The 25356-nt window shown below is 37.1% G+C and overlaps 1 protein-coding gene across 17 annotated transcripts in view; it reads left to right on the top strand.

Annotated features, from left to right (window-relative positions):
* The window catches only part of ADD1 (adducin 1), a 66668-nt gene that overhangs the window by 27731 nt on the left and 13581 nt on the right, over nt 1-25356 (top strand). For 8 of the 17 annotated variants that reach the window (XM_074821985.1, XM_074821986.1, XM_074821979.1 and 5 more), the window contains exons 2-13: nt 3996-4208; nt 5481-5643; nt 6769-6920; nt 10657-10737; nt 12466-12615; nt 13580-13723; nt 13847-13945; nt 14320-14496; nt 17537-17881; nt 20907-21008; nt 23019-23108; nt 23954-24046. In XM_074821985.1, the coding sequence (XP_074678086.1) occupies nt 4014-4208; nt 5481-5643; nt 6769-6920; nt 10657-10737; nt 12466-12615; nt 13580-13723; nt 13847-13945; nt 14320-14496; nt 17537-17881; nt 20907-21008; nt 23019-23108; nt 23954-24046 (1791 nt within the window). In that variant the 5' untranslated portion in view covers nt 3996-4013. The remainder of the gene's footprint in view (nt 1-3995; nt 4209-5480; nt 5644-6768; nt 6921-10656; nt 10738-12465; nt 12616-13579; nt 13724-13846; nt 13946-14319; nt 14497-17536; nt 17882-20906; nt 21009-23018; nt 23109-23953; nt 24047-25356) is intronic. The other 9 variants (XM_074821983.1, XM_074821990.1, XM_074821995.1 and 6 more) reach the window with 3 other exon arrangements.

Raw genomic sequence — 25356 nt, forward strand, 5'->3', positions numbered from 1 at the left:
AGTGATTGGAAAAATTCATTTCTTCGAAGAAAGGTAGTTAGCTGGTCCCTGCTAGTGTACCTGTTGTGAGACATTTTAAATTAAGGTTCCTGTAATATTCATAATGATGCTGATTCAGGTGAGAAACACTAAACCTATAAACTACCAGAGGCATAAATACTTAGATCTGTCCCAACTTCCAGGTATTGGAATTAGTTTAATATTAAAGGTTTAAATATGTTTATTAACTACAGTGAGATGCCAGCCCAAATCCAATGTTGCTTTTAAAAATTACTTTATATAATTTTTTAGGTTTATGTGTTTGGATTTTTTATGTGCCCTTAAGATATTGTAGATTCTTATTGGGTATTATTTACTGTCTTACCTTAAATTTATTTAACTATATGTGTATCATCTAACTCTCTAGATTGAGTACTGAGGAACATAAGCTCTTTAAAAATTGAGTTTTTTCTTTTTTCTGGATGTTCATGTGAACAGTTTTATGGCATTCCTGTTCTAAAACTTCCTTACTTTGTTTAAGCTAAACTCTGTATTACCACTTGCTCTTAGGTGAATGCTGTGACAAAACTCTTCTTGGGTTAGAAGAGGATGAGGAGGAAGGGGATTTTGAAAGATAAAAGTTACCTGAAATACTAATACAAATTTCAGAATGTCTTTTGTAAACAGTTCTCAGTATCTGTAAATGCACTATAAATTTTATAAAGCTGGTTTTCTAACAAAAAATGTATTTCATGAACAACCTGTTTATAGTAATTGCATACACATATGCATGCTCTGTGATAAATACAATATGCCATGAGTTGGCTTGGTGGCTCTCATCTGATGTTGTGGTTTATTGAAGTTTCTAGAATTTATATGTACATGCGTATTAGAAGAATTGGATCTAGCTGCTTCAGTTACTGTAAAGTGTGATTTGGATTTTATGACCCCCTGCCAGTAATAAATGCTGTTCGCTCTGTTTGTTTATATTTGAAAATAGCTGATTCCAAGAGAAGGGCTTTTTATGCACTTACATTCTCCAGCTGTGGCTTTTTCAGTTAAGGGTGTGGCTTTTTCTGACACAGTTGTGTTAGAACAGTCTCTCACATAAAAACACTTATCATAGCAAAAAGTCCTTTGCCATTACAGCTTATCTTACTTGGGGCTGTAGTGCGCTACATTGGAAAGGAACTGTCTGTACTGAAGAGTTTTGGATGTGAAGATGGTCTTAATTTTTTCTTTTTTTACTGCCTGGGCAGCCTGTTGTGATTTTCAGTGTGACTTTCCAGTTTATAGAACCATTGGCCATTCCCCAGTGTGTGTTCAGCGTAAGTGTTCAGACCATATTACTGAAGCTCTTAACTGGAGAGTTCATCATGCCTTACTCCCAGAGGGTCTTCTGAGGAAACTCATAAATAAATTTCAATGGCTTGTGCAAAATGTTATCAAATCTGTTTCTAATTCAAAAATCAATACGTTTATCATCAGTAGCTGACAGCCATTAAAATAAATAATTACTATTACAATTATGTTGAAGCAGTTAATTACTAGGTCTTGGAGGGGAATGCCATTAATTTTGGGTGTCTACAAAACTGAGCTATGAAATTGTCATTTAACCGTAGATATAAAATGATCACTTAATGGTAAACATTGAATTCCGGTTCAATTATTGCCACTACGTAGTGGTGAAGTAGTAATAGCTTCCCAGGACCTTCTTGAATGCCATCTTATACTTGGGTGAAGGAATAGTACAACTTTGGCAAGACACTGTGATCCCATTTTCTTGTTGCCTGTGCAGGTTGTTAGGGACCAGCCTCTTTCCAGTGTGAGTAAGAAACAGTGAAGTAATGTATGCAATTTGTTTGGAAATAGCTTTTGGTACTCTGAAAGTAAGATGGAATTAGTGTAAATAATTAAATGCAAAATTATGTTTGCAGATGTGTGTATTCTTTAACACTGCACATACACATATACACAAGATGCAACGTGACACTTAAATATATTCTGGAAGTTGAATGCTTCAGCAGGCAGGAGCAGACCATTGTTCTCTTCTGGTGGTGGTGGTAAAATCAAACTTGATAGTTTTCCCATGCTTGCTTTTAAGTAAATACGCATTTGGGGCTACACTCAACAGAATGCAGTATAAATTCTGAACTACTGGAGTGGTTCAGTTTGTCTTTATTTGTGGATTTGCCCTTGCACTGTTTCTAAACACCCTGATACCTTGTAATAAGCAGAGGGTGGTGAAGTTCAGACTTAGATTGGGCCAAGTGAGCTATTACTTTAAGAGAAAAAGCCATATTTTTGAATCTGCAAGCTGTCATTTTTCAACAAAAACCTGGATGTAGAGGCATTAGGATAGCTAATAGAGCTCAGAAGAGGTGTTGTGGAAAGTGTTAGTGGGCCTTCAAAAGAATTTTTAAGGTATGAAATAGCAGGTGGTGCAGGCTGGAGTTTGTGAGGAGGAAGAGGACTTAGAGGGCGTGTGTTAGGGATCTGAAGCTGTCACAGGAGAGGTGGGTCCTTTGCTATAACTTCACTTGCTTAAAACTTTCTAGGTCTAATGCCTTAAAAGGTTTTCCATGCAGAAAAAAGCATTATTTCTTCTCACTATACACTGTTTTTCTTCCTGGGTGGAGGAAAGCTAGTAATTAAAAGAAGCTATAATAATCAAGATGTGTGTATGTGCTTACTTTAAAGAAAAAGATTTGACCATGACTTTTAAAGCCTGAACTGATTGGTTTAAAATGAAATACTTTAAACAGTGCAGAGGTGTCTGTGTGTGTTTCTGTAGCAACTCAGTGGGTGGAAATCACTGAGCATCTAAAACTCGAGTGTCTTCAGTGCTAACATAGATTTTTTTGATTGTTGTATCCTCTTCTGCAGAGTCAAGGAGAATACTTTGCTTGTGTTCAGCTATCTCAGTTCAGTGATTTGTTCATTCTGAAATAAGAAACTAGTTGAGTTTTGAAACTTGTTTTCTAATGTAATAATTAAAGAGGAGCTTAATTTTAATTTGATATGTCAGGAATCGGAGGTTTGAGTCTCAAGGTGTTGCAAGGGTGGCTTTATTGAACTAGTTGTTTGTCAGTGGAAGGCTTCAAAAAAATCTTCTAAAAAGGATTTTGGAATGAAGGTTATAATATTGTGCCCAGCAAACTGGAATAATGTTACACAAAGGGATTCTTGTGAGTGAAAGAAGGATGTGTGTATGAGCAATACCAGCTGAGTTTTCAGCCTTTCCAGTAGTTACATGCAGTTGCTCATTACAATATGCAAAACTAAAATGAACCCTGGTGGGGATTGTGTGTGTGTGTGCATTCCAGATTCCAAAACCCACATGCTAATGTAGTGATGTGCATGTTGAATGAACCAAAAAAAAAAAATATTTGTGAAAAGTATGCCTCAGTTTGCAGAGTCAGTATTTCTGGGTTTGTCTCCAGAAATGTGTTTGCAATCTGAGCATGTTTTGGTGGGGTTGATTCTTCGTATTAATGAACATGTGTAATATCCTATTTTCCATAATGATTTAAATTCTGATTTGTGCAATATTGGTATATGTCTGCTTTAACTTTTTAAGTAAAAAAGAAAAAACCAAAAACAAACCCAAAACCAAAAGCAATGGTTTTAGACTCATATGTCTTGAACTTCTCTGTCATTGTCTATGAGAAGGTTTGAAGGACTTCAGTGCTTCTGAAAATCAAGCTGTGTAGACAGTTCAAAGAACTGGAGGTAGTTTAAATGGGAACTCTTGTATTAGTTTTGTGTAGCATGTACATAATGTAGTATATTTGACTATTCATATATGTTAGCCTACTTTTCTGATCTTGTATTTCAAAATCTTTTTTTCTCCTCGAAAATATTGCTATCCAATTGCACAAATATAGTTTCTGTGTTTGGGAAGCCATGCTAATTTTAAATGGATTTGAACTGTTGCTCTGAAACAAGAAACATGCACAAAGTTCTTAATTATTTCCTTGCTTGATTTATTATTCTTCTTTGTCCCCTCTTCATAGGTTCCTTAAAACTGTGCTATGAATGGTGATTCTGGTGTGGGGGTGGTGACTTCACCACCTCCAACAACAGCCCCTCATAAAGAGAGGTATTTTGATCGAGTTGATGAAAATAATCCAGATTATTTGAGAGAGAGGAATATGGCACCTGACCTTCGCCAGGATTTTAACATGATGGAACAGAAGAAGAGAGTCTCCATGATTCTTCAAAGCCCAGTAAGAGAAGAATATGTTCCATCCTGAAAGTGATAAATTTATTATCTCTATTTTTAATATCCATCTGGAATTGGAGAATTTTGTGCTATCTTGGGTCAATTTAACCTTTTGTCTGGTTGACCTTTCTTCTAAAACATCATAATTATAGCCTATTTTTTCTCACATTATCTGGTTGAATTTTTATTGTCTACTCATGAAACAGCTCCTCAGTCTTGCTTTCAGAATTCTCTATGTAATCGTCGACATTTTTCATCATATTTCATCTAGTTCTGGTCAGACATTTTTTCACTTGTTTCATATATTCAGTGTTCATTTAAATATTTAAATTTAGTAACACTTCTAAGAGTAGCTTATACAAGGCAGATCTGTGCTGGTTTTCATGCATGATTCTGACATATGAAAATATTTTTATAAATCTCTTTCTGAATGGGTGCACAATAATAAAATATGAATGATTGACATTTAATATTGAAGATGCTTCCCTCGGGGAGAAAGTATACAAAACAAAATTTCTCTCATAACATTTATTCCTTCTGTAGTAACTGATGGGTGACTTTAGATACAAAACTTTCCATGACACAGCTTCATTAAGAATAGAGATGTAGTGGTATATTTAGTTTTTCCGCATGAAATCAACCCATTTTATTTAGAGTTACTTAAAGATTGGAATACTTCTCTTTCAGTACAAATTCCAGTGTTCTTATCAAAAGCAACAGCTACCAGCAATAGTAAAAAAAAATCTTCTTGTTTTCTTCCTTTCAAAGTTGAAACCAAAAAAACCCAAAATGAAAATGAAAAGAAAAAAACAACCAGGAAAGAAGTAAACCACCCCTTGTTTAAACATATTTTAAAAATTCAATGGCAATTCCTTCCTGTGTTCCTGGATGCCTTCTGGGCTCTCAGTTCTCTATGAGCCACACCGATAATTTTCTTTCTCTTCTATGGTTCTGCTACTTTCCCTTTCACGTTTTGTGTTAGAGTTGATTGTACATCCTGCTTCTTCCAGAAATCTCTATTAGTAGGTTAAATGAGTTTTGGTGTTACTTGAAGAGAGAATGCTGGAATTTCCAGTCACAAAAAATAAGTGACTCATATCATTGGAGTTCCACAGAGCAACATTTTCAAGTAACATTATGCACTCAGTAATTCTGCCCTGAGCTGTTTTGCAGAAGAGGTATAAGATGTTTCCATCCGAGTGCTAAAAAGAATCTGTGTTTGAAGGGTTGAAGCTCATTTGAACACGCTTTACAATATGCAATGTCCTGTTGCTAGGCTTTTTGTGAAGAACTGGAATCTATGATCCAGGAACAATTTAAGAAGGGGAAGAACCCAACAGGTTTATTGGCTTTACAACAGATAGCAGATTTCATGACAACGAATGTACCAAATGTCTACCCTGCAGCACCACAAGGCGGAATGGCTGCGTTAAACATGAGTGAGTGCACCTTAATTTATAATAGTTACATTCTTTTTCTTGAAAGGCTTAAAATGACAGTGTGAATGAAATGAAAAGTGCTGTGAAGTTCAAATGCTGTCCTTTTCTGCTTACGGGAGCATTGCAAACATAAAATGAATTGATTAGTTTCTGAATGCCACAGTGATATGCAATGTGATTCATGTATATAATTTATATCAAAAGCTGTTTCAAATGTGATATCTAAATTGGAAAGCAAACCTGATAAGTCTGCACTAGTTTAAAAATGTGAAGATTTAAATATTGCTAATGTTTGTCACATGGATTGTCTGCAGGAAAATGCAGTGCTCATTAGTAGTTTAGTAACAGTGAAGGTCTTTAGAAACTAATTATTTTTGCCATTGAAATACTGTTTGCAGCTTTCTCCTGTGAAGTGAAGCTATAGACAAGAAACATCAGCAAGGAAAACAAAGGAGGAAAACAAAAACCAAAATGTGCAAATGCATGTACACACAGGTTTTATGTTAAGATAATATAAATCCTTGCCTGTTCTACAAAATAAATCTATAGTTTAGACTGTAGCATGGCCTGATTCTGCTTTATCACAGTTACTTTTAACCACATTTCTAATTGCACTATAACTAGAACTACAGTATTTGTAATTATTTACCATAATCCTCCTTGCTCTAGCTTGTACTTAATTTTTCCTAATTAAATGAACCTGTGTGTATCTTTTTAGATGGGTAATTCTCCTTTTTAGGGATGCCAAATGATGTATCAGGAAGTGCAATATTTGGAGTTTCATTTTCCTTTTAACAATGAAGTTGTATTTTACAGACAATCATTAGTTTGACAGAGAAAATATTTTGCTAAGGAATGCAGTGTCACCTTAGCACTAGCGAATATTAAGGAAGGAAACAAATGCTGAGTCTACTGAAGATAAATGACCTTGCCAGAGACTGTCATTATATTTGCGTAATATAAAATATGGCATTACAGTAATTAAAGTTTGCTATCCATTTCTTAGGTTAATATGTTGATATAAACTAGTAAGAACAACAACTATAATAGCAGCGCATGTTGTTAAGTTTTAACTGGTGTTGAATGCAATCCCCCATGTGCTTTTTTACCTCTTCTCCTTTTCAGGTCTTGGCATGGTGACACCAGTGAATGATCTGAGAGGATCAGATTCCATTGCCTATGAAAAAGGGGAGAAGTTGTTACGGTGTAAATTGGCGGCTTTCTACAGATTAGCAGATCTCTTTGGCTGGTCTCAGCTTATTTACAATCATATAACAGTGAGTATTGAATCAACAGATAACTGAACCAATTGTTTTAACATACAAGAGAATTGCTTCCCTCCCCTCTCTGTCATTTTCTCTTTGTTTGGAAGAGGAGCAAAGTGGCATTGAAAGCCGTATAATAGTGAAGAGATTTGTCACTGCATCTCAAGAATAAGAACTGGAACAGCTTGGATGTCAGCCTGAATAGAGTCCTAAGAGGGTGTACATGAAAGTTCTTACGATGAAATTAAGATGCCTGAAAGATTCAGTCTTTTAGTATCTTACATGCTTTGAATAATTGTATGTATTGTTCTGCAAGGTCATGTCTCAGTTTTCTTGCTAAGTACTAAAATATCTTCTTAGTCATTCAGTTGAATTTTGTAATTCAAGGTACCAGCCTCTTTGAAAAAGAAGCCATAGTGTTTCTGAACATGAACAAACTACTTAGCTTAATGCAGTGTGCCAACAATTTTTCTCGTGACTGAGTAATTGCTGGCATCCATAAAAGTAATGACAAGGAGGTCAAATCAAGGAGGTTTTATATGCCAGAAGAATGATCAACATGAGTCTCATGAGTAAAGTCACAGCTGTGGTGTGCAACCCAGTCAATTGTTTTTCAAACAGAGCTGAATTGTTTTATTTTCTACATAGTAGAGGTTGTCCTTTATGTATTTTCAGTTCTTCTAGTTGCAGTCTGAATGAAATATGATAATTTTATTATTACTGCTTTTTGAGAGTTTGAGGTATATTGTTTGGGAACCGATGGAGATGATAGATGATATGGATAGGCATAGGATCAAGGCAGTGTTGGTTAGATAGTTTGGCCCCTTTGGTAAGGGAACATATCCAACATAATGGTTCTTGTAAACAACTCTGTGCTGCTGCCAGGAGAATTGATTTTGTAAGAGGCACATTAATGTGATAAAAAGATTACTAGACAAGCAGATTTGGAGATGGCTTTCTAGTGTAAAGTTCAGCCCTGGGAATGTTTATGTGCTTGGATAAAAAGGTAAATGTAATGAGTGGTGGCCTAGGGAAGTGATTAAGGCAAGGGCATGTGATTGGGGTGGAATGCCTCAAGTTTGCTTTCTTTTGGTGGGGGGAAGCATGAGAAGATTAGATAATGGTGATACCAGTTGAGGTAGAAGACGGTCAGAGCACTCAGAGTATGAGATTCTGAAAGTATTTTAGATAGTTTTGAAGGGCAAAGTGGTACTGGAAAGCTCTTTGTTAATGGTTTGTCAGTAGCAATCACAAGTTGTAGTTCACCTGTCTTTTACAAACTCCTCCAGTGAATAGCATTCAGAAAGGTCACTAGTACATATGATTTACTTTCAGAAGCTGATACAGAGCAAGGTTGTTTGGTTTTTTGTTTTGGTTTGGTTTTTTTACAAGGTACTCTTGTCTTTGTTCCATATACTAAGTAGTAGTGTGGTAGTAAGGCGCTCCTTTGTAATGTGGTGAATGTACCACTTTGTGCAGAGCTGGAGTTTGGCTCAAAGTTTTCAGCTTTTTGTGAGTGGATACTCTATTACTAGGTGATTGCATTGAAGTTAAAAGCTGCCAGTGTACTTCTCAACTAAGAGAAAAGATACATGAGCCTTCTGTGAGGGGCATAAACCTGTGTGTTAGGGGAGAAAGGAATTGTGAAGATATGAGAGCCAATCTGGGCATATCAGGGAGCTGGGTGGAGCATCTTTGCTTTTCTGGATCCTTATCAATCACTGACAGCTGCCGTGTGTGGAATTGTTCAGACTGGTGCAGTCCTGATGCAAAAGCAGAATTACAGAGCATCAAGAGCTTTCATGGCAAGTACAGTAATGTAGAGTAAACTTGGGTGCCTCCAAGGTTAGGCAGAATTTGGGATTACAGGTTTACAGAAGGTCCACATTGTTCACCAAGTCGTGGTTTGCTTTGAGGGCATGAGTTGTTTATTAGATCCGATCCTAAAGTAAGGTGGCTGGTGAGTCTTGCTACTTGTTTATCTTGTGTTTGAGCTTTCTTATTAGCTTTTGGGGCAATTTGAATAATACCTGTTCTCTGTCCTGCATAAATAAGTAAAAGATTTTCTAGATCATTTACACTTCTGTAATGGAGGATTATTTTATTCATACCAGTACAGGTTAACTTCACCTAACTGGTTCGGTTTAAAACACTTATGCTATAGCATGTTACCAGCTGTTGTAAAGGAAGCTAGATTTGTATTAGAAGCTTTTGGATGACCGATCAACTACTTTAGAATTTTTTTTTCCTTGCAATAGAACTATATCAAAGTATATATGTATTTAATGTTGCAAGTAGTAGAAGACATGAGGGAGCATAAACTAGCTGCATCTTGGGGAAATGAAGAGCTCATAAACAAAATTTTTAAAAGCATTAAAAAAACCACAAACACAAAACCTGTAGATTCATAGCAAAAGTCTTACATGTCCAGTAAAACATTTGAAGCCTTTTAATTCTACATTGAGACACATGTGAACAACCTAGCTGTCCTGTACCTTTCAGTGTACAGACTTTTAAATGGATGCATCCCAAGATGTGCATGGTTTGAAGTCAGAATAGGTTTTGTATTATAAGCTCCTGATTGTGTGAATTGGACAAAGGAGCAAAAACATGAGTGTCAGGATACTTGGTAGAAAACCTGCAAGTGTGCTGTACTGCTCACAGATGTCTCACAGGCACCAGCATCAGCAATGAAACCCTTCTCAGCATCAAGATGTCTTAGATCTGTGGGCCAGATTCTTGCGATTTCTCACAAACTTCTATTTCACAGAATCCTAGAATGGTTTGGGTTGGAAGGGACCTTAAACACCATCTACTTCCAACCCCCCTGCCATGGACAGGGACAAGGGACACCTTCCACTAGACCAGGTTGCTCAAAGCCCCGTCCAACCTGGCCTTGAACACTTCCAGGGAGGGGGCAGCCACAACCTCTCTGGCAACCTGGTCCAGTGTCTCACCACCGTCACAGGGAAGAACTTTATATCTTAGATCCTTAAGTACTGGAAGGCCACTATAAGGTCTCCCCGGAACCTTCTCTTCTCCAGACTGAACAACCCCAACTATCTCAGCCTGTCCTCATAAGGGAGGTGCTCCAGCCCCTGATCATCTTCGTGGCCTCCTCTGGACTTGCTCAAGCAGGTCCATGTCCTCCTTATGTTGGTGCCCCCAGAGCTGGACACAGCACTGCAGGGGGGGGTCTCAGGAGAGCAGAGTAGAGGGGGAGAATCCCCTCCCTCAACCTGCTGGCCACACTTCTCTTGATGCAGCCCAGGATACAGTTGGTTTTCTGGGCTGTGAGTGCACATTGCTGGGTCATTGTCAGTTTTACATCCACTGATATCCCCAAGTCATACCTTGTGTTTTACTGGGGTAGAAATACAGTTGGAGTATAAACTCATTCTTCTAAAAAAAAACCCCACAAAACAGTAACTTTTTTTCCCCATTTCTCTCTATATCATTCCTTTTATCCACAGTAGTTGAGTTGTCATTACCACAGAATCTAAGGATTTGCAGTCTTCTACCAATCTGAAGGACTCTGACATGTACCTACCATCCAGTTTTCTTCAACATGAGTTAATTAACTGTGCTGTATGTTGACTGTCTGTTGTAGCGTACGTGAAAGTCATATTGCATATGTTACAGGCATACTTGCCCATTCCATATTCAAAAGTAACTTTCATGGTTTTGGGCCTATTTGTATGCTTTAATAAAATATTCTTAATAACTTTTATTGTTGGTTTTTCCGTAGGCCAGGGTAAATTCTGAGCAGGAACACTTCCTCATTGTACCTTTTGGACTCCTCTATAGTGAAGTTACTGCATCTAGTCTGGTAAGCAATTACTATTTTTCATAGCTATAAAATATGAATAGCTGAATCGGCTCTGTCGGTATATCTGTCACTGTTTAAATTGTGTCCTAGAGAATATTTTACTTTGTTATATGTTTAGAATAGTTCTGTTGAACATGGTTGCTTTTGGTACCGCTGAGGTATCTCTGAGAGAGATTTCTTTGCATGTGTTCACCACCAGGTGTCCTCCAGTTGATCGAGCTGTAAAGAGGAGCCAGGTCATTTGGATAGCTAATCACATCATGCCCTTGAAAGCTGCTGGCTGTTGAGTCAGGCTTGTTGAGGGAAACAGTGTGTGTTTCAGACATGAATGATGCAAACCAGTTACTATTTCAAGACACTGGGTCAGGTGCCTAATTTAGTTGCCGTCATTTAATGATGTAAGTAGCTGAGGGTGTAGATAAATTACATTTTTGAGATGTAATGGTTGCAGTTGAAGACAGAACTCCCTTAACTGTTAGCTGGTGGGAAGCATTTTGTAAGCATTTATTTTCAGTCTGGTCTACACTGCTGCTGAAGGGAACTTGAGTTAATGTTGGTGACTCTTGTGTTGAAACAAAATAGAAACTTTCACACTGTTCTTTCTACCTGGCTACTTCTAGCAGAGAGGTGAGGTAAGTATATGCAGAGTAGTAACATTTCATACTTGACACCGTAAGGTCCCAATACTCCCCCTCAGCTATCTGTAAAGTTGGCTCTTTCTTACATAACTCCACCTTAACCATCTGTAAAATTTTAGTTGAAGAAGCTATAGGAAAAGGAATGGAGAAAATTGAGACCTGCACTTTCTTGCTACTACAAGATTTTTAGAAGAGGGTAAGGGCCATGCTGTGGGGATATTTTGTGTGGTTTGGGATTTTTTTAAAAGGTGTTCTGCTTTTGTCTCTGTATCAGGAATGTAAGTACCTTGAGAATGAAGGTTGCATGAAGGTAGTGAAATGCACACACACACGTGCACAAACAGTAGAGAGCATGTTCACACACACATAGCTAGCAGCAGGATCTAATAAGAAGAGAGGCTACAGTGATAAGGCACATAGCTTAGCTGGATGAGCGTGCTGCCCAGCAGCCTGCTTACGAGTAGCTCTTTAACACTGCCTCTTTCTCTTCATATCTCCCATGATTGTTCTTCCTTTCTCCACTTTGAAACCCCATTTTCTCCAATCTTGTTCTCTCCCAAATAAACAACCCATGCATAATTACTTTTTACCTTTTATTCCAGTTTTGCTATGTTCATGTCCAAATTTGGTATTTATAATATTACCTGGGCAATCTCAGCCTTACATGGTATCAATGATATGGCTACCTAGGTGCTGGCCTTTCAAGAACGTATGCCCCAAAGGGTCCCAATACTTCTCTTCAGATATCTGTAAAATTTGCAAGTTTCTTATATAACTCCACTGTCTTTGTGAAATGCAGCCATTTGTCACAGTGCTGCCTGTAACTTTTGTCACCTTCTTGCACTGTTACCAGTTACATGCCACAATTTCTTGTGTCATATCCAGTAGTTCCTGATGTCCTCTTCAGTTAGCTTAATCTCAAGTCAGGGTCCTGGTCATCTACCTACAGCCTTATCATGCACATTTTGACACTTGTTAAAATAAAATACTGAAAAAAATACAGTTTTAGAGCTTCAGTGGTAGATGCTGAATTAAATCAGATTTTTGGCAGTCTTAATTCATTTATGGAACTAATTCTTTTTGTTCCCAGGTTAAAATCAACATTCAAGGAGATGTAGTTGATCGTGGAAGCACTAATTTGGGAGTAAACCAAGCTGGCTTTACTTTGCACTCTGCAATTTATGCAGCTCGACCTGATGTTAAATGCATTGTTCATATTCATACGCCGGCAGGGGCAGCGGTAAGCACACCCTTTAGTTTGTCATCTGTGCTGTTCCCCCCACCCCACCCAACTGGAAAATAGGTGGGTCCCCCTTAATCGTAGATTTGCTTCATTTTTGAAGGGCAAAGAGCCTTTAAGTCTGCCTTAAAATGTGTGGTTCTGTTTGAATCAATCAGATCTTCCTTATCTGATTGTTACCTGAGTGGTCGGACAGTAAATTGAGCTCTGTAATTGGAAAATACGTATTTCATATTTGTGTGTCCTTTACCATAAAAGAGCATATATTTTGACAGTGAGTCATAAGAGCTTTAGCATATTTTGTAAAGCACAATTTATCAAGGGTTTCTTAAATATTTGAAACTTTTCCAACACCTCTCATGAGAGCAACTGGTTACAAGCTAGTTTTACCTCTCTGGAATTTGTTGAGAGAGTCATCTGGTGACTCTATTTCAAAGTTCACATTCTGATTTTTTTTTTTTTTAAAAGCTCATTAATAGCAGCAATACAACCATTTTAAGGATAAATGATCAGATTCCTAAAACTGTAAATTCTACAGTAGTCTTTAAAAATGTTCCTTAACTTTACACACAGTGCTGTGGAATTACTTGTGTCAAAGTGTGTCAATAAATTTCTTCTTTTTTGGGGGGGAAAAGAGAATAAAACCACTGGGTGGAATGAAAGGAATGAAGGATGCAGTTGATTTTTTTTTTCTTTTTCCCCTGAGTCTTTTCATAGTGGTGTTGATGTCATGTAAAGAAGCCATACTGAATCAGGTCCAAGCTCAGTGTGACTTTTGTATTCAAACCAGAAGTTGTGAAAAATAGAGGCTTTAGGAATGGAGTATAAGACCACTGTGTATGCCTGTAAAGAGCACATACATATAATATATATAAACTTATTTTTATTATAATTCTATCACTATTATATTTTTCCATTTTTTTCCGTTGCAAGACATTAAGTTAGTTGTTTTAATATTTCTCAGGTTTCTGCAATGAAGTGTGGTCTCTTGCCAATTTCACCTGAAGCACTTTCTCTAGGGGAAGTAGCTTATCATGACTACCATGGTATTTTAGTGGATGATGAAGAAAAGGTGGTTATTCAGAAAAACTTGGGGCCTAAAAGCAAGGTCAGTTTACATCTAGAATTAAAGAAAAGTATGTGTGTGGGGGTGGGGGAGGTATATTCTTTAATCAAGGGCAAGAAAATACTTGCCTTATTGCTGTTAACTTTTTTTGCAATGTCTCCCTAGGTCCTTATTCTCAGAAACCATGGCTTAGTATCAGTTGGTGAGACTGTTGAGGAGGCTTTCTATTACATTCATAATCTAGTGCTTGCCTGTGAGATTCAAGTAAGAATTTTAGTATGTTATGTAATAATACAGTGTGCTGCTTTAATCTTCATACAGATTAACACTGGTTAAACTTTTGGTCTAAATTAAGACAGTGACTTGTGAAATCATTATGTTGTGCATGGACATGCACAATATTGGTGTAACCAGTGATGTTCAAATACTGTATTGGAACCATCTATTTGATGTATACTGCCTATTAAAACAGAGATATTTTCAAAGCCTTAAGACAACTTTTATACAAGTATGTTAATTTATTTAGCTTTAAAATGAAGTAGATTTCTTCTGGTTTTTCTGATGTCATTTTTTTGGAGGTTTTTTGGTTGGTTTTTTTCCCCCCTCAAGAAACCTAAAATGACTTTATTGTTTTCAAGGTACGTACCCTGGCCAGTGCAGGTGGACCTGACAATTTAGTGCTTTTAGATCCTGGAAAGTATAAAGCCAAGTCTCGTTCCCCTGAGTCTCCAGCAGGTGAGGGTACTGTATCCCATCCAAAATGGCAGATTGGCGAACAGGAATTTGAAGCTCTTATGCGAATGCTTGATAATCTGGTAAGGCAGGCGCTTTTGTCTAATTGTTTCATATGACAATGTATAAAATACTTTAAAAGCTGCAATAAGGGACATTTGTGAAGTGGGCTGCATGTAGTTGGGATAGTTTATACAGCCTGTTCTTTCCCAGAGATTAAGGGCCCTCAGAGGAGGAGGCAACATGAAGAGTGTCAAGAATGCTTCAGGTGTCCTTTGTGCAGATAGCAGATTTACTTCTGTATTCATAATCTGGTAATTATCGATGGGATCAGAGGGGATCCTTGTGTGATTTGGTACTTCCAAATCAGAGTACTGTGGTGCTTGCTACTCCTTACTCTTTGTCCTCCCCTCTGTTCCCATCCCCTCCCAAAATGTGTAAAACAGTGTTAATGTCTTATCAGATGCAGGGTCCAGCATCATTTAACTTTGTAACACTCTACTAGAACCTAGAAGAACTCAAAAGACAGACTTCAAATAAATAAATAAATAAAAATTCTTTAGATAAAATGGTTTCAGTAAAATCCTGTCTGTAATGAATGACCAGCTACCAACATTTGCTATCCAGCTTTAATGGTATCCTGTCAGAAGGCTCCAAGTGGTGACTGTAGACAGTGGTAAGGAACATATAAAAACCTATGGTCACTGTAATACTCAGACGTAGTCTTCTGATTTGTGATTTAACTAATCTTTTTTCCTTTGTAGTCTTAACTGTGGTCTTCATGGTCATGTGCTGCATGTGCCCCTGACAGGATCTGCACTGATGATGATACCTTAAAACAGTATCCACCATTTCTACTATGTAGTAAATAAATAGGGTTTCCCCCCCCCCCTTAGATCAGTGTCCTCTCTGTAGTATGGAAAAAAAAAAAATTCAGGCTACTTCATTAGTAATTCAAATATCTAATATTTTCATATCGGACAAAGTGATCAGCCATAACCCTAAGTCAATGGAAAAATTCTCACTGATTTGAGTGAGCAATAATGAGACTATTAATGTGGTTGGCTATGGACAATGGACTCCCTGTATCACTGACTGCTGGTACCTTCAGTAGATTCAGTTGGATTTCATTTTCTGTAGGGAATACCAGTTTTATGTTTCTTACTGCAAGCAGGAAGCAGGATCACAAAGGAAATATCCTTTTACAAGCTAGGAGTGTAGGGATAGAAAGGAGCTTTCAGTCATCCAATAACAGGCCCTTACTATTACAAATAGCCATGTATTATATTGGATAGTTGACTACATTAGGCAGTAGATAATTACTCAAGGTGCACTTTAATCATTAAAAGATGGAGCAGCAGCCAAGATAATGCCTCAGCAATGCTTAGTGCATGGAAACTCGACAAAGAAAGCTAAGTCTGCATACTCAGAGCTGAAGGTTCTTTACAGGTAGCTTTATCAATAAAGAATTTGAGTGTTTTGGGAGGTAGTCTATTCACACTGTTTTTCTTTGAGCTGTGTTGAAAATAGTTTGCTAGTGGAATCTTCTTAGACAAACTGTTAAATGTCCTTTTTATATGTTAAATACTGAGCAAAATATGGCAGAAAGCAGGGGAGAACATGACCAGTGTATTAGGGAAGGTAAAAAGTGAAATGCTATCGTTCAGAGGAATTGGAAGAGAAAAACAATATAGGTAGAGAAGATCAGGGAGAGGAGAGAATGTGGACATAAAAAAGGCATTTTTGAAGCCTTACCTTGTATACAATATGTTGAATTCTAGATGTTAGAATGCAGAAGAGATCTTTTTATCTACCCTACGTTTTGTATAATACAGGTGCTTTTTTATGTCCTTGATTTAGAATTGTGAGAAACAGTCAATACATTTGAATGCAGTAAAAAAAGAAAAAGTGTAAATGAGTAGCTGGAGTATGGTACAAAGAAAAGTCAAGATTCTCCGTTTGGACTTAAATCCATCTCCAGAGACTTGAACGTTTTCTTGAGAATTCCATGAAAAATACCAGGAAACACCAATATACTTCCCTTCTCCCTGCCTCCCCAAAACTCCCCAGGGGAAAAAAAACCTAGCTTCTGAAGAAGTATATACGTAGGCAATAACCACAAAGTACATGTTCCTTAAATGCATTCCAAATTTAAATTTAGCTTGCCTTGTTGCAGTTTAATTAGGAAGAACTGCCAAAAGAGAGGGCAGGACTGATAATTTAACAAATAGCTATCACTATTTTGTGCACTTTCACATATGTAGTTATGACAATCAGTCTTCATTGTTTTGAGTGTTAGAGCAAAATCTTTCTAGAACTATAATTTACAAAACTTTAGTTCAGAAATTTCCTGGGAAAAGTACTTCAGACATTTACAGTGCATAAATTTATGATTATACCTTCTGTGCTAATGTGATAGAGCACTATATTAGATTCCCCAGTAGCTTGCTATAATTGAATTGATTAAATGCAGGCTGGCAAGTAACTGTCCACTTATTAATGCTATCATGCCTATTTGAATACGTACCTTCATCTTGAAGGGAACTGAAACTTTCATGCACGAGTCCCCTATTTTAAAGTGCAGACATTGAAAGGGGAATAGTTTGAACAGTTATGGGTACTGTGTTGCTTTTAGAAGTGTAGACTTCTAGAAGTGTAGTAAACTAGTCTAGTCAAAAAGAAAATGATTTTTTTTTTTAATCTGTCAAAGACATAATTACACAAGTGGTAATCTTTTTGCTTGAATGTGAGAAGAGGCAGATCCATAGCGCTGGTCTTGATGAACTTTTCGATGACCTTGGTGCCTTTTGCAGGACTACTGTAAATTCTTCATAAAAGCTTGATAAAAAGTTTTTAAAGTTTGATTTACCAAAAAAGGTGACTCATTTAAATTAGTGGTTCAGAAGTTTATTAGATTGGAAAGGATGCTAATGTAGCCTCGTTATTGTGTGTAATCCACCTTTGATGTGGCTTTGTCCACCATAACTGTTGAACAGCAAGTAAAGAAAAGGCTGTGTTGTAGAATGGTTTTTGCAATTAAGGGTATGGATCAAACCAAAATTCAGTCATCTGTTGAAAAACTTGGAGATGTAGAAGATTAATTCTGCTGCTCTGCTTCTTCAGGGTTACAGAACCGGCTATCCATATCGATGCCCTGCTCTGAGAGAGAAATCTAAAAAGTACAGCGATGTTGAGATTCCAGCTAGTGTCACAGGTTACTCCTTTACTAGTGATGGCGAATCAGGCACTTGCTCCCCCCTCAGACACAGTTTTCAGAAACAGCAGCGAGAGAAGACAAGGTGGCTGAACTCTGGCCGAGGGGATGATGCTTCTGAAGAAGGGCAGAATGGCAGCAGTCCCAAGTCGAAGACTAAGGTGTGGACGAACATTACACACGATCACGTGAAACCCTTGCTGCAGTCTCTCTCGTCCGGTGTCTGCGTGCCAAGCTGTATTACCAACTGCTTGGTCTGTGCCTACCTTACTGTTCATAGTTAGATGATGTAGAGCAACTTGGGGTGGCTGGCACTTAGAGGCTTTGGGAAGAAAAAGAATACTCTCCTAATTTTTTTCTTCTTTCTTATATAAAAAAACTAAATGTGTTTTACTAACCACTTAATTTGGCTTTGATTAGATGTGAGCTGTAAAAAGCATCTTGCTTGTTAATGCTTAAAACTGCTTAAGACTTTGGAGCCTCTGGTCTTCTTTTGGCTTTTCAAGCTAATGACCAAACAGATTGAAACCTAGTTTTGACAGAGTGAGTTCTGCATTTAAATGGTTTAATTAAGGACGGCTGCGTTGGGGAACTACTAATTCTATCTGCATGAAAGCTTTTCAGTTAAAATTGAAACTAACTACTCAATGTACTTTTCTATAAGTATATATAAAAATAATCAAATTTCTACCCTCTGCTACATATACCAACTTAATTTGCAAACCGTTTGCAACCCTCTCTATGTATGAGAGGGTAGAATTGATTTCCAAGTATTCTTTTTTCCCCCTTAAGCAGTTTTTCTTGTCTAGTTTCTCAGCTCCTCTTCCTGTCCTGTTTACTGTGCTTTTGTCTACCCCAAAGCCTCTGAGTGTTCACAACCAGCTGCCTTCTGCATGTAGTGTTGCATGTAAGTAGATGGCCATAAATGGAAAGTCTTTCCTAAAGTATCAGCTGGGTGCGGCATGACTAAAGTGCAGCTCAGGCCATCAGCAGGCACTAATCGATAGATTCTGCAACCGGTGCTTTTTTTTGTTTATCAATGCTGCTTACAGTTAAATTTTGCACTGAAAGATATGTTAATTGAAAAGCAAAAGTATCAAATGCTTTCAAATGGACATCAGTAGCTGTTGGTTTGTAACTGTGGTTTTGGTATTTTCTTGGGTATATACAGAGCATCCAAACTGTAGGCAGGGTGTTGCACCCATACAAGCTTTTGTAACGGTTGACTTCAAGCTGAACTATAGTAGTTCAGTAGTACTTCAGTAGTGGTACTATGTGTAGTAGTAATATGGTTACAGATGAGTCTTAAAAAACCCCCAAAAACTAGTACTCTTGAAAAGGAAAAAAATACACATTATTTTTTTCCAGAACACCTCTTCATTCTTATTTACCCCTACAAAACTCTGCTTCACTTCTGAATACACTCAGAATTCTCTATATTTTGAATACTTCTGTGGAATGATTACTCAGGCAATGTGCGTACTAAAATATAATGTTAACATGCAGAAAGTCCTGAAAAAACAGAGGACCTCTAGCTCTGTGGTATTCTTGTGGTGGTCTTTTTGGTTTAAGGGATTAATATATACATACATTGTTTGTACTATCAACATTTTACTAAACTCAACTATAGTTTTGCCTGGATTGGAAGAAAGCTTAAAGCTATGCATCTCTTTGGAGCAGTTTGTGTTTTTCAACCTTAGCTCACGAAGTAGGTAGTATTTTATATTTGAAATTATCAGTGAAAGATTGAAGCAAAATTCCTGCTCAGAAACTAGTCTTGTTTAATGATATACTGAAGCAATAGAAAATTTCGTACAGTATAACAGGTTTGTGTATTTAAAATTTTTTAAATGTTTGTTATTAACCTAAAGAAAAAGTAGCTTGTTATGTTGAGGTTGTTTTTATATATGTTTTGACTAAAAACTATCTTTAATAAAAAGCTGGAGTAGTTTTTATCTGAGAAGATAATCATCAGTGAGTATTTCACAGCTCCATGTTCATTCCATTTTTTACTTTACAGTTGCAAAACATTTTAAAATTCTGTTGCTTTTTGAAGTTTGACAGTTTCTGGCTATCTTATTGTTTCTTGAAGTTACTCAGGAAAAAACGCATAGCATTTGCTCTATAAATGGGTTTGCTTTACTGTTCGGTGCATTTTCTATGCAATAGTGATTGGAAATTAGGACACCACATATAATAAACATATCAAGATAAAGAGTTAGTTGTGTATCAAATTAAGCAGAGCTCCATACTAAATGCACTGATCAAATAAAGCAACCTTCTATGAAGAACCCATGAAGCGCTTCAAGTTTGTGTTTGGGATATTTTTGTAACCTTTTAAGCTATGAGTTATAAAATATTCGACATCACCAAACTGTTCCTCTAGGTTGCTGTGCTGATACAGCTATTTATTTGTGCAGAAACTAATTCTGGAAACAGAACCTTTTGCTGAAGTAGCTTGTTTTAATGCAAAACTTTGGTGATGCCCACTCTTGCTTCACAGTACAGAGTCATTCACTAAACCTGGTTAGTGACATCACATTGCTTTTCATACTTCTGTCATCTTATGCTTTAAGTTCGCTTTGATGTTTGTTGAGTATCGGAGGATTGAATCAATGATCTCTCTGTCTCTCTTGTGCTATTTTGTAAAAAAACCCAGTGCAGAAAATGAAAACAGCAGTAACAGGGTTTTAGAGCTCTTGTCTTAGATCTTGCTGTACTTCTGTTTGGGTAAGGAATAGTGTCCTTTTCAAGCAAATACGAACTCATTGTGAAATTTCTGATAAAAAAGTCCTTACGAATAATTAATTGTATTGGAGTTTTCCTTCTCCTGTATTAATGTGTCTCTTCATAAACTGAGAAGTAGACGGTTTTTTAGACACATGGAACACTGCAGTTGTCAGTGTGGTCAAGTGTGCAGAAAAAACAGCTTAAAAACCTTTCAATCATTAATCTGTGAATTGCACATAGCTGTAGTAATTGCATTGTTTTGGGTGGAAGTTATTTGCAAGTTAACTGGCTCTATTTTTTTGTTGTTATTAGCTATTAGCTTGACTTAATAGAATGATTCTGATATTTAGAAATATATCTGAAGGTACAGTTTATATTACTGAAGAAGGAAGCACCTTAAATAGTCTTCGGAGTGAATAGAAGAATACAATCATTGGTTCAGTTCTCTGCTATGTATAATGCATGATCAACTGTTACGTGAATTTGCTGCTCTGAGTGTCTGTAGCCATTACAGCAATTCTGACTGTTCAACTATTCTTGATATTACAGTGGACTAAAGAGGATGGACATAGAACTGCCACCTCTGCTGTCCCTAACCTGTTTGTTCCATTGAACACCAATCCAAAGGAGGTCCAAGAAATGAGGAACAAGGTTTGTAATAGCAGTAAAATAACTTTTTCTTGGTCATCACAACAATTAAGTTGTGTACTTTTAATGAAATAACTTTCTTTGCTATAGTGAAATTTTTTGGTACTGTCCTGCCCCTTTATAACTAGATATGGAAGCAAGTCCTAAATGTTCTGAAGTCATCTTGGAAAAAAAATGATATTGCTCTCAGCTATATGAAGACTTTCATTGTCTTATATTTTGTTACTGTCAGACCAGTTGCTGGCTACCTCTGAAACAGCCACCACTGAGTTTGTCATAGAATCGTAAAATGGTTTGTGTTGGAAGGGACTTTAAAGGTCATCTAGTTCCAACCCCTCTGCCGTGGGCAGGGTCACCTTCCACTAGACCAGGCTGTTCAAAGCCCCGTCCAATCTGGCCTTGAACACTGCCAGGGAGGGGGCAGCCACAGCCTCTCTGGGCAGCCTGTTAAACCTGGTAGTAATTTGGTTCCCTGAGATCATAGTTTTATGCTAGTGATCTATTTTCCTGTTTTGGTTTCACCAGTTGAAATTGTGACCTAGCTGTGGATCTCTCTCCATATTACATTATATTTTATTATATTATAATATACTGTGATTGTTGCAGAAATTTTTGGGGCCTTTGGAACTGCATGTTAATCTCTTTGAAATGACCTAGCAGTTAATTTTCCAGTCTTCGAATTTCAGACCTTGTTGTCACCAGTTTAACAACAGGAAAGCGTTGGATGCATTGGCATTTTTTCACTGTATTTCTTTTAAAGTATAAAATATACACTGGTATCTTGTTAATATTTAACCTGTTCTGGATTGTTTTGCTACTTCTGATGGCTGTATGGAACATGGGAGTTAGCTTTATGTCACAGGAAAATCTCTATGCAGGGGTACTAGCAGGAATACTGATTTGTTCTAAAATAATTTGTATAAGGTTGACAGAGCTTTTGCTTTTCCTGACTCAGCACTGTAAGATAATAATTACCTGAAATGAGAAGTCTGGTGAAATTGCTAAGCAGTTTCTTGGTGACTGAAGCACAAATAATGTTTTATTAAAAACTTGAATGAAGCAACTAAGAGGAGAGAAGTAAAGCTTCAAACTTTTTACTTTCCTGATGATGAGAAGGGTAGTAAACTAGAAACAAGAACAGATGATGCAGGATCCTCATACTTCCTGAAATACCAAGTATTAATAATACCTTGTGTTTGTATACTTGTATGCATGTATTTTTATATAATTGAATGTCCTTTTTAGTGGTAAAGTAGAGGTCTTCCTGGATGCATGCTTTTCTTCATTTATCTTGGAACAAGAACCAGAATATTTTAGAAATAAATTTGAGTCAGTTGGTATGAATTCTTTACCACTGTAAGATACCTAATTTAAATAGATAATACCTAGATTTCAAGATCCAGTTTCTGTTCCTATCTTCTGTGTGGAAAGAACTGGGAGTTACTAGGGATGCAACTAAAGGGATGTGTTTGAGTACTCTGGAGTGTATAGGAAGATATTTATATGCCCTTTTGAGAATATGGTCCTGACTAGATGCAAAACCTGAATGTTGTGCAGTGTTTTACAGTAAGTTCTGTAGGAAGATGATACTGTCGTGCAATATCAGTGATTAGTGGCTAGTGACAGAAACCTGTAAATGACTGGCCGGGTACAATAGACTTATATAAATATGGGTTCTCAGCTTCTTTTCTCTCCTCATGTTTCTTCACAAACTGGGCTTGTCTGTTGCCTAATCTGTAGCGTTTTACCATGAGCCAGTACTAAAGCGCAAAGGACAGTACCTGCTGTGGTACTTAAAAGACTAAATTCTGAGAAATGTGAGGAAGCAACTAGGAACCTGAGCACATATCTTCAAGTGGTGTTTATAAGCACAGCTTTTGATGGGTAGGGCTATAGCAGTCAACACTAGTTGCAGCCTGTTGGCAGGTTCACCCACCCCCTTTTCAAATAAGAAAATGTGGTTCACTTTTGTCTGTTGTTCATGTGTCTGTGTTCTGCTGCTTTCCTTTACAGATCCGAGAGCAGAATTTACAAGATATTAAAACTGCAGGCCCTCAATCACAGGTTCTTTCTGGGGTGGTTGTGGACAGGAGTCTTGTACAGGTGAGAGTATAAAATGCCTCAAACTATTAGCTTAAAGTTAGTCTACGATATCCTATGCTTTCACCTAATATATCACTATAAAATTATTCTTTAATTGGCAGAGAGTAACTGTTTATAAGGTAAGTCTTAGAGGTAACACCATTGTCTTTGCGAGAGTGCTCAGGGTCAGAAATTTAAGAGGCTTCAGCCATGTAGCCCAAGCATGTCTGTGGAGGATGCTTCTTGGCTTTTTTGCTGAATGTAATGCATGAAATTCAGAAGGCTTATTTATATGAGTTAGATTCATGTTCAAAACTAGTTGGGCTTTGTGACAACTTTTTGTTTGTTTGTTTTCCAAGTTTATGTACCTTGAAGTATTAATATGGGGCACAGCAGGCTCACTATGGGGCAGTAGTGTTGTGTGTTCAGTATGTTTTATCATGCTTCATAATATTTTGTTTGAAGAGCAGTCTGGAAAAAAGCTATTATGCATCAGTAAAACTTAAAAGCAGTATATCTGGATATTTAAAAGACTTTATGAATCATAGCTCAAAGTAAAGTAAGAATTGGAGCTATACAGTTATACTGTGTAGCTGAATGACTTTAAAGCTCTATATATGCAAGTGCTTTAACTGCCCCAGATAAGTATTTTCTGATGTACTTTTTAAAGTTTGGCGAGTCTTACCATGTCCATAGCATTATTCATGTTGAGTGTCATATTGTGTGCATGTCAGTTCATTGTCATTTGCAATTTTATCTACCAGTTACTGTTTCTTTGCATGTTTTTAGCAAGCATCATAATGCTTTTGGTTGATGTTTTAAAGCCTGGGCTCGGTTTGCTCTGTTTACTCAATTTACTGTTGCAGGATGCTCCCCTCTCAGACTGTACGGAATCTATTGAAGGGCTCGATCTCACAGAGCAGGCCTTTAGTCCCGCTAAATCTCTGTCTGTTAGAAAGGTACTGCCCTGTCATACTGCTCTAAATGCTGTTGTTCACCCTTCATTTTACCTCTTCCTTACCCTGACCTTTTCCCTCTGTTAGCTAATGATTTGGCTAGAAAAGAAGAAAAAATAGATGGATCTCCAAATTACGTATATGCAACTATACAAGCAGTTACTTTACCCTGTTAAAGTATCTTTTAAGGATTTTGATCTTTTTCTTTGTAGAAGCTGGTGAGGAAACACTTTTGATGTTAAGGTGCTGATTAGGTTCTGCATATAGTGGGCTTCTTTGCGTATGCTCTTAGTGTTGAATTACTCTAATTTGAGATCCATTTTGAATTAGCTTAATCTCAGCCTGATTACATCAGTGTAATTCCGAAGATATCCACATGTTCAGAGTGTCATGCTGACAAACGCTGTCAACTTCTGATCCTCCATTGCTAGAAGTCTTGTTTCCTTAAAACTTCCTGTGGTTATCTACAAGAGTTGCTGAGTAATGCCCCAACTCCCAGAATCGATTGGCTTTCAAAGATGTATTCATGCTTACGTAATATACTTTAAATACAGAATAAATTCAAGAGATGCGTGTATGGTTGGGGTGGGCAGTCCTCAGGCTGAGTAAACAGGAACAATGGTTTGCACATTGGTAACCATCTGTCCTTAGCTGTCTTTCTCTCCCAGGTTTTGAAGGAGCCTCTTAGAGGTGATCTAACATGGAAGCACAGTGTGTCAAGCATCAGTATGTCTTCTGCTCCAGTATTTTATCTAAAAGATTCTTAAATCTTGGTTTAGGTTATGCCTAACATCTCATTATCAGAATAGCTTTCCCATCAAAAACCAGACTACTTTGAATTACATCATTGTTACAGATCTCATGAATTTATAACACTTTGTAGTGTAATGAGCCAGTTTGTATTACAGATTGTTGTAACATACCAAGAATTTGATAAAGATGTTTTTCAGATTACAGTTTGTTTTATCCATGTTCTGAAAGGAAAAATAAGAAAACACTATTTCCAGATTTAAGATGAAAAATAAAACAAAGCCCAAATCTTCCAGGCAGTACATGCCTCTTATTCTCTGCTTAATAGTACCGTCAAAGTGAAAAATTATTTTTGATAGCCATCCGTTAGTTATCACAACACATGTGGTTTATTTTATCAGTGATGTAGAAGGTATCTTTCAAGTATTATTTTTGAATAAAGGCATCATCTTTCTATAAAACTAGTCAAATATTTTACATGCATTTTTGTAGATGGCAAGGAACCAACAAAAGGTCTATTGGTTATATGATTTTGCTTAGTAGTATAATGTTAGGGTTTAGAT

The sequence above is a fragment of the Strix aluco genome, chromosome 4, assembly GCF_031877795.1.
Source record: "Strix aluco isolate bStrAlu1 chromosome 4, bStrAlu1.hap1, whole genome shotgun sequence".
Lineage (NCBI taxonomy): Eukaryota > Metazoa > Chordata > Aves > Strigiformes > Strigidae > Strix > Strix aluco.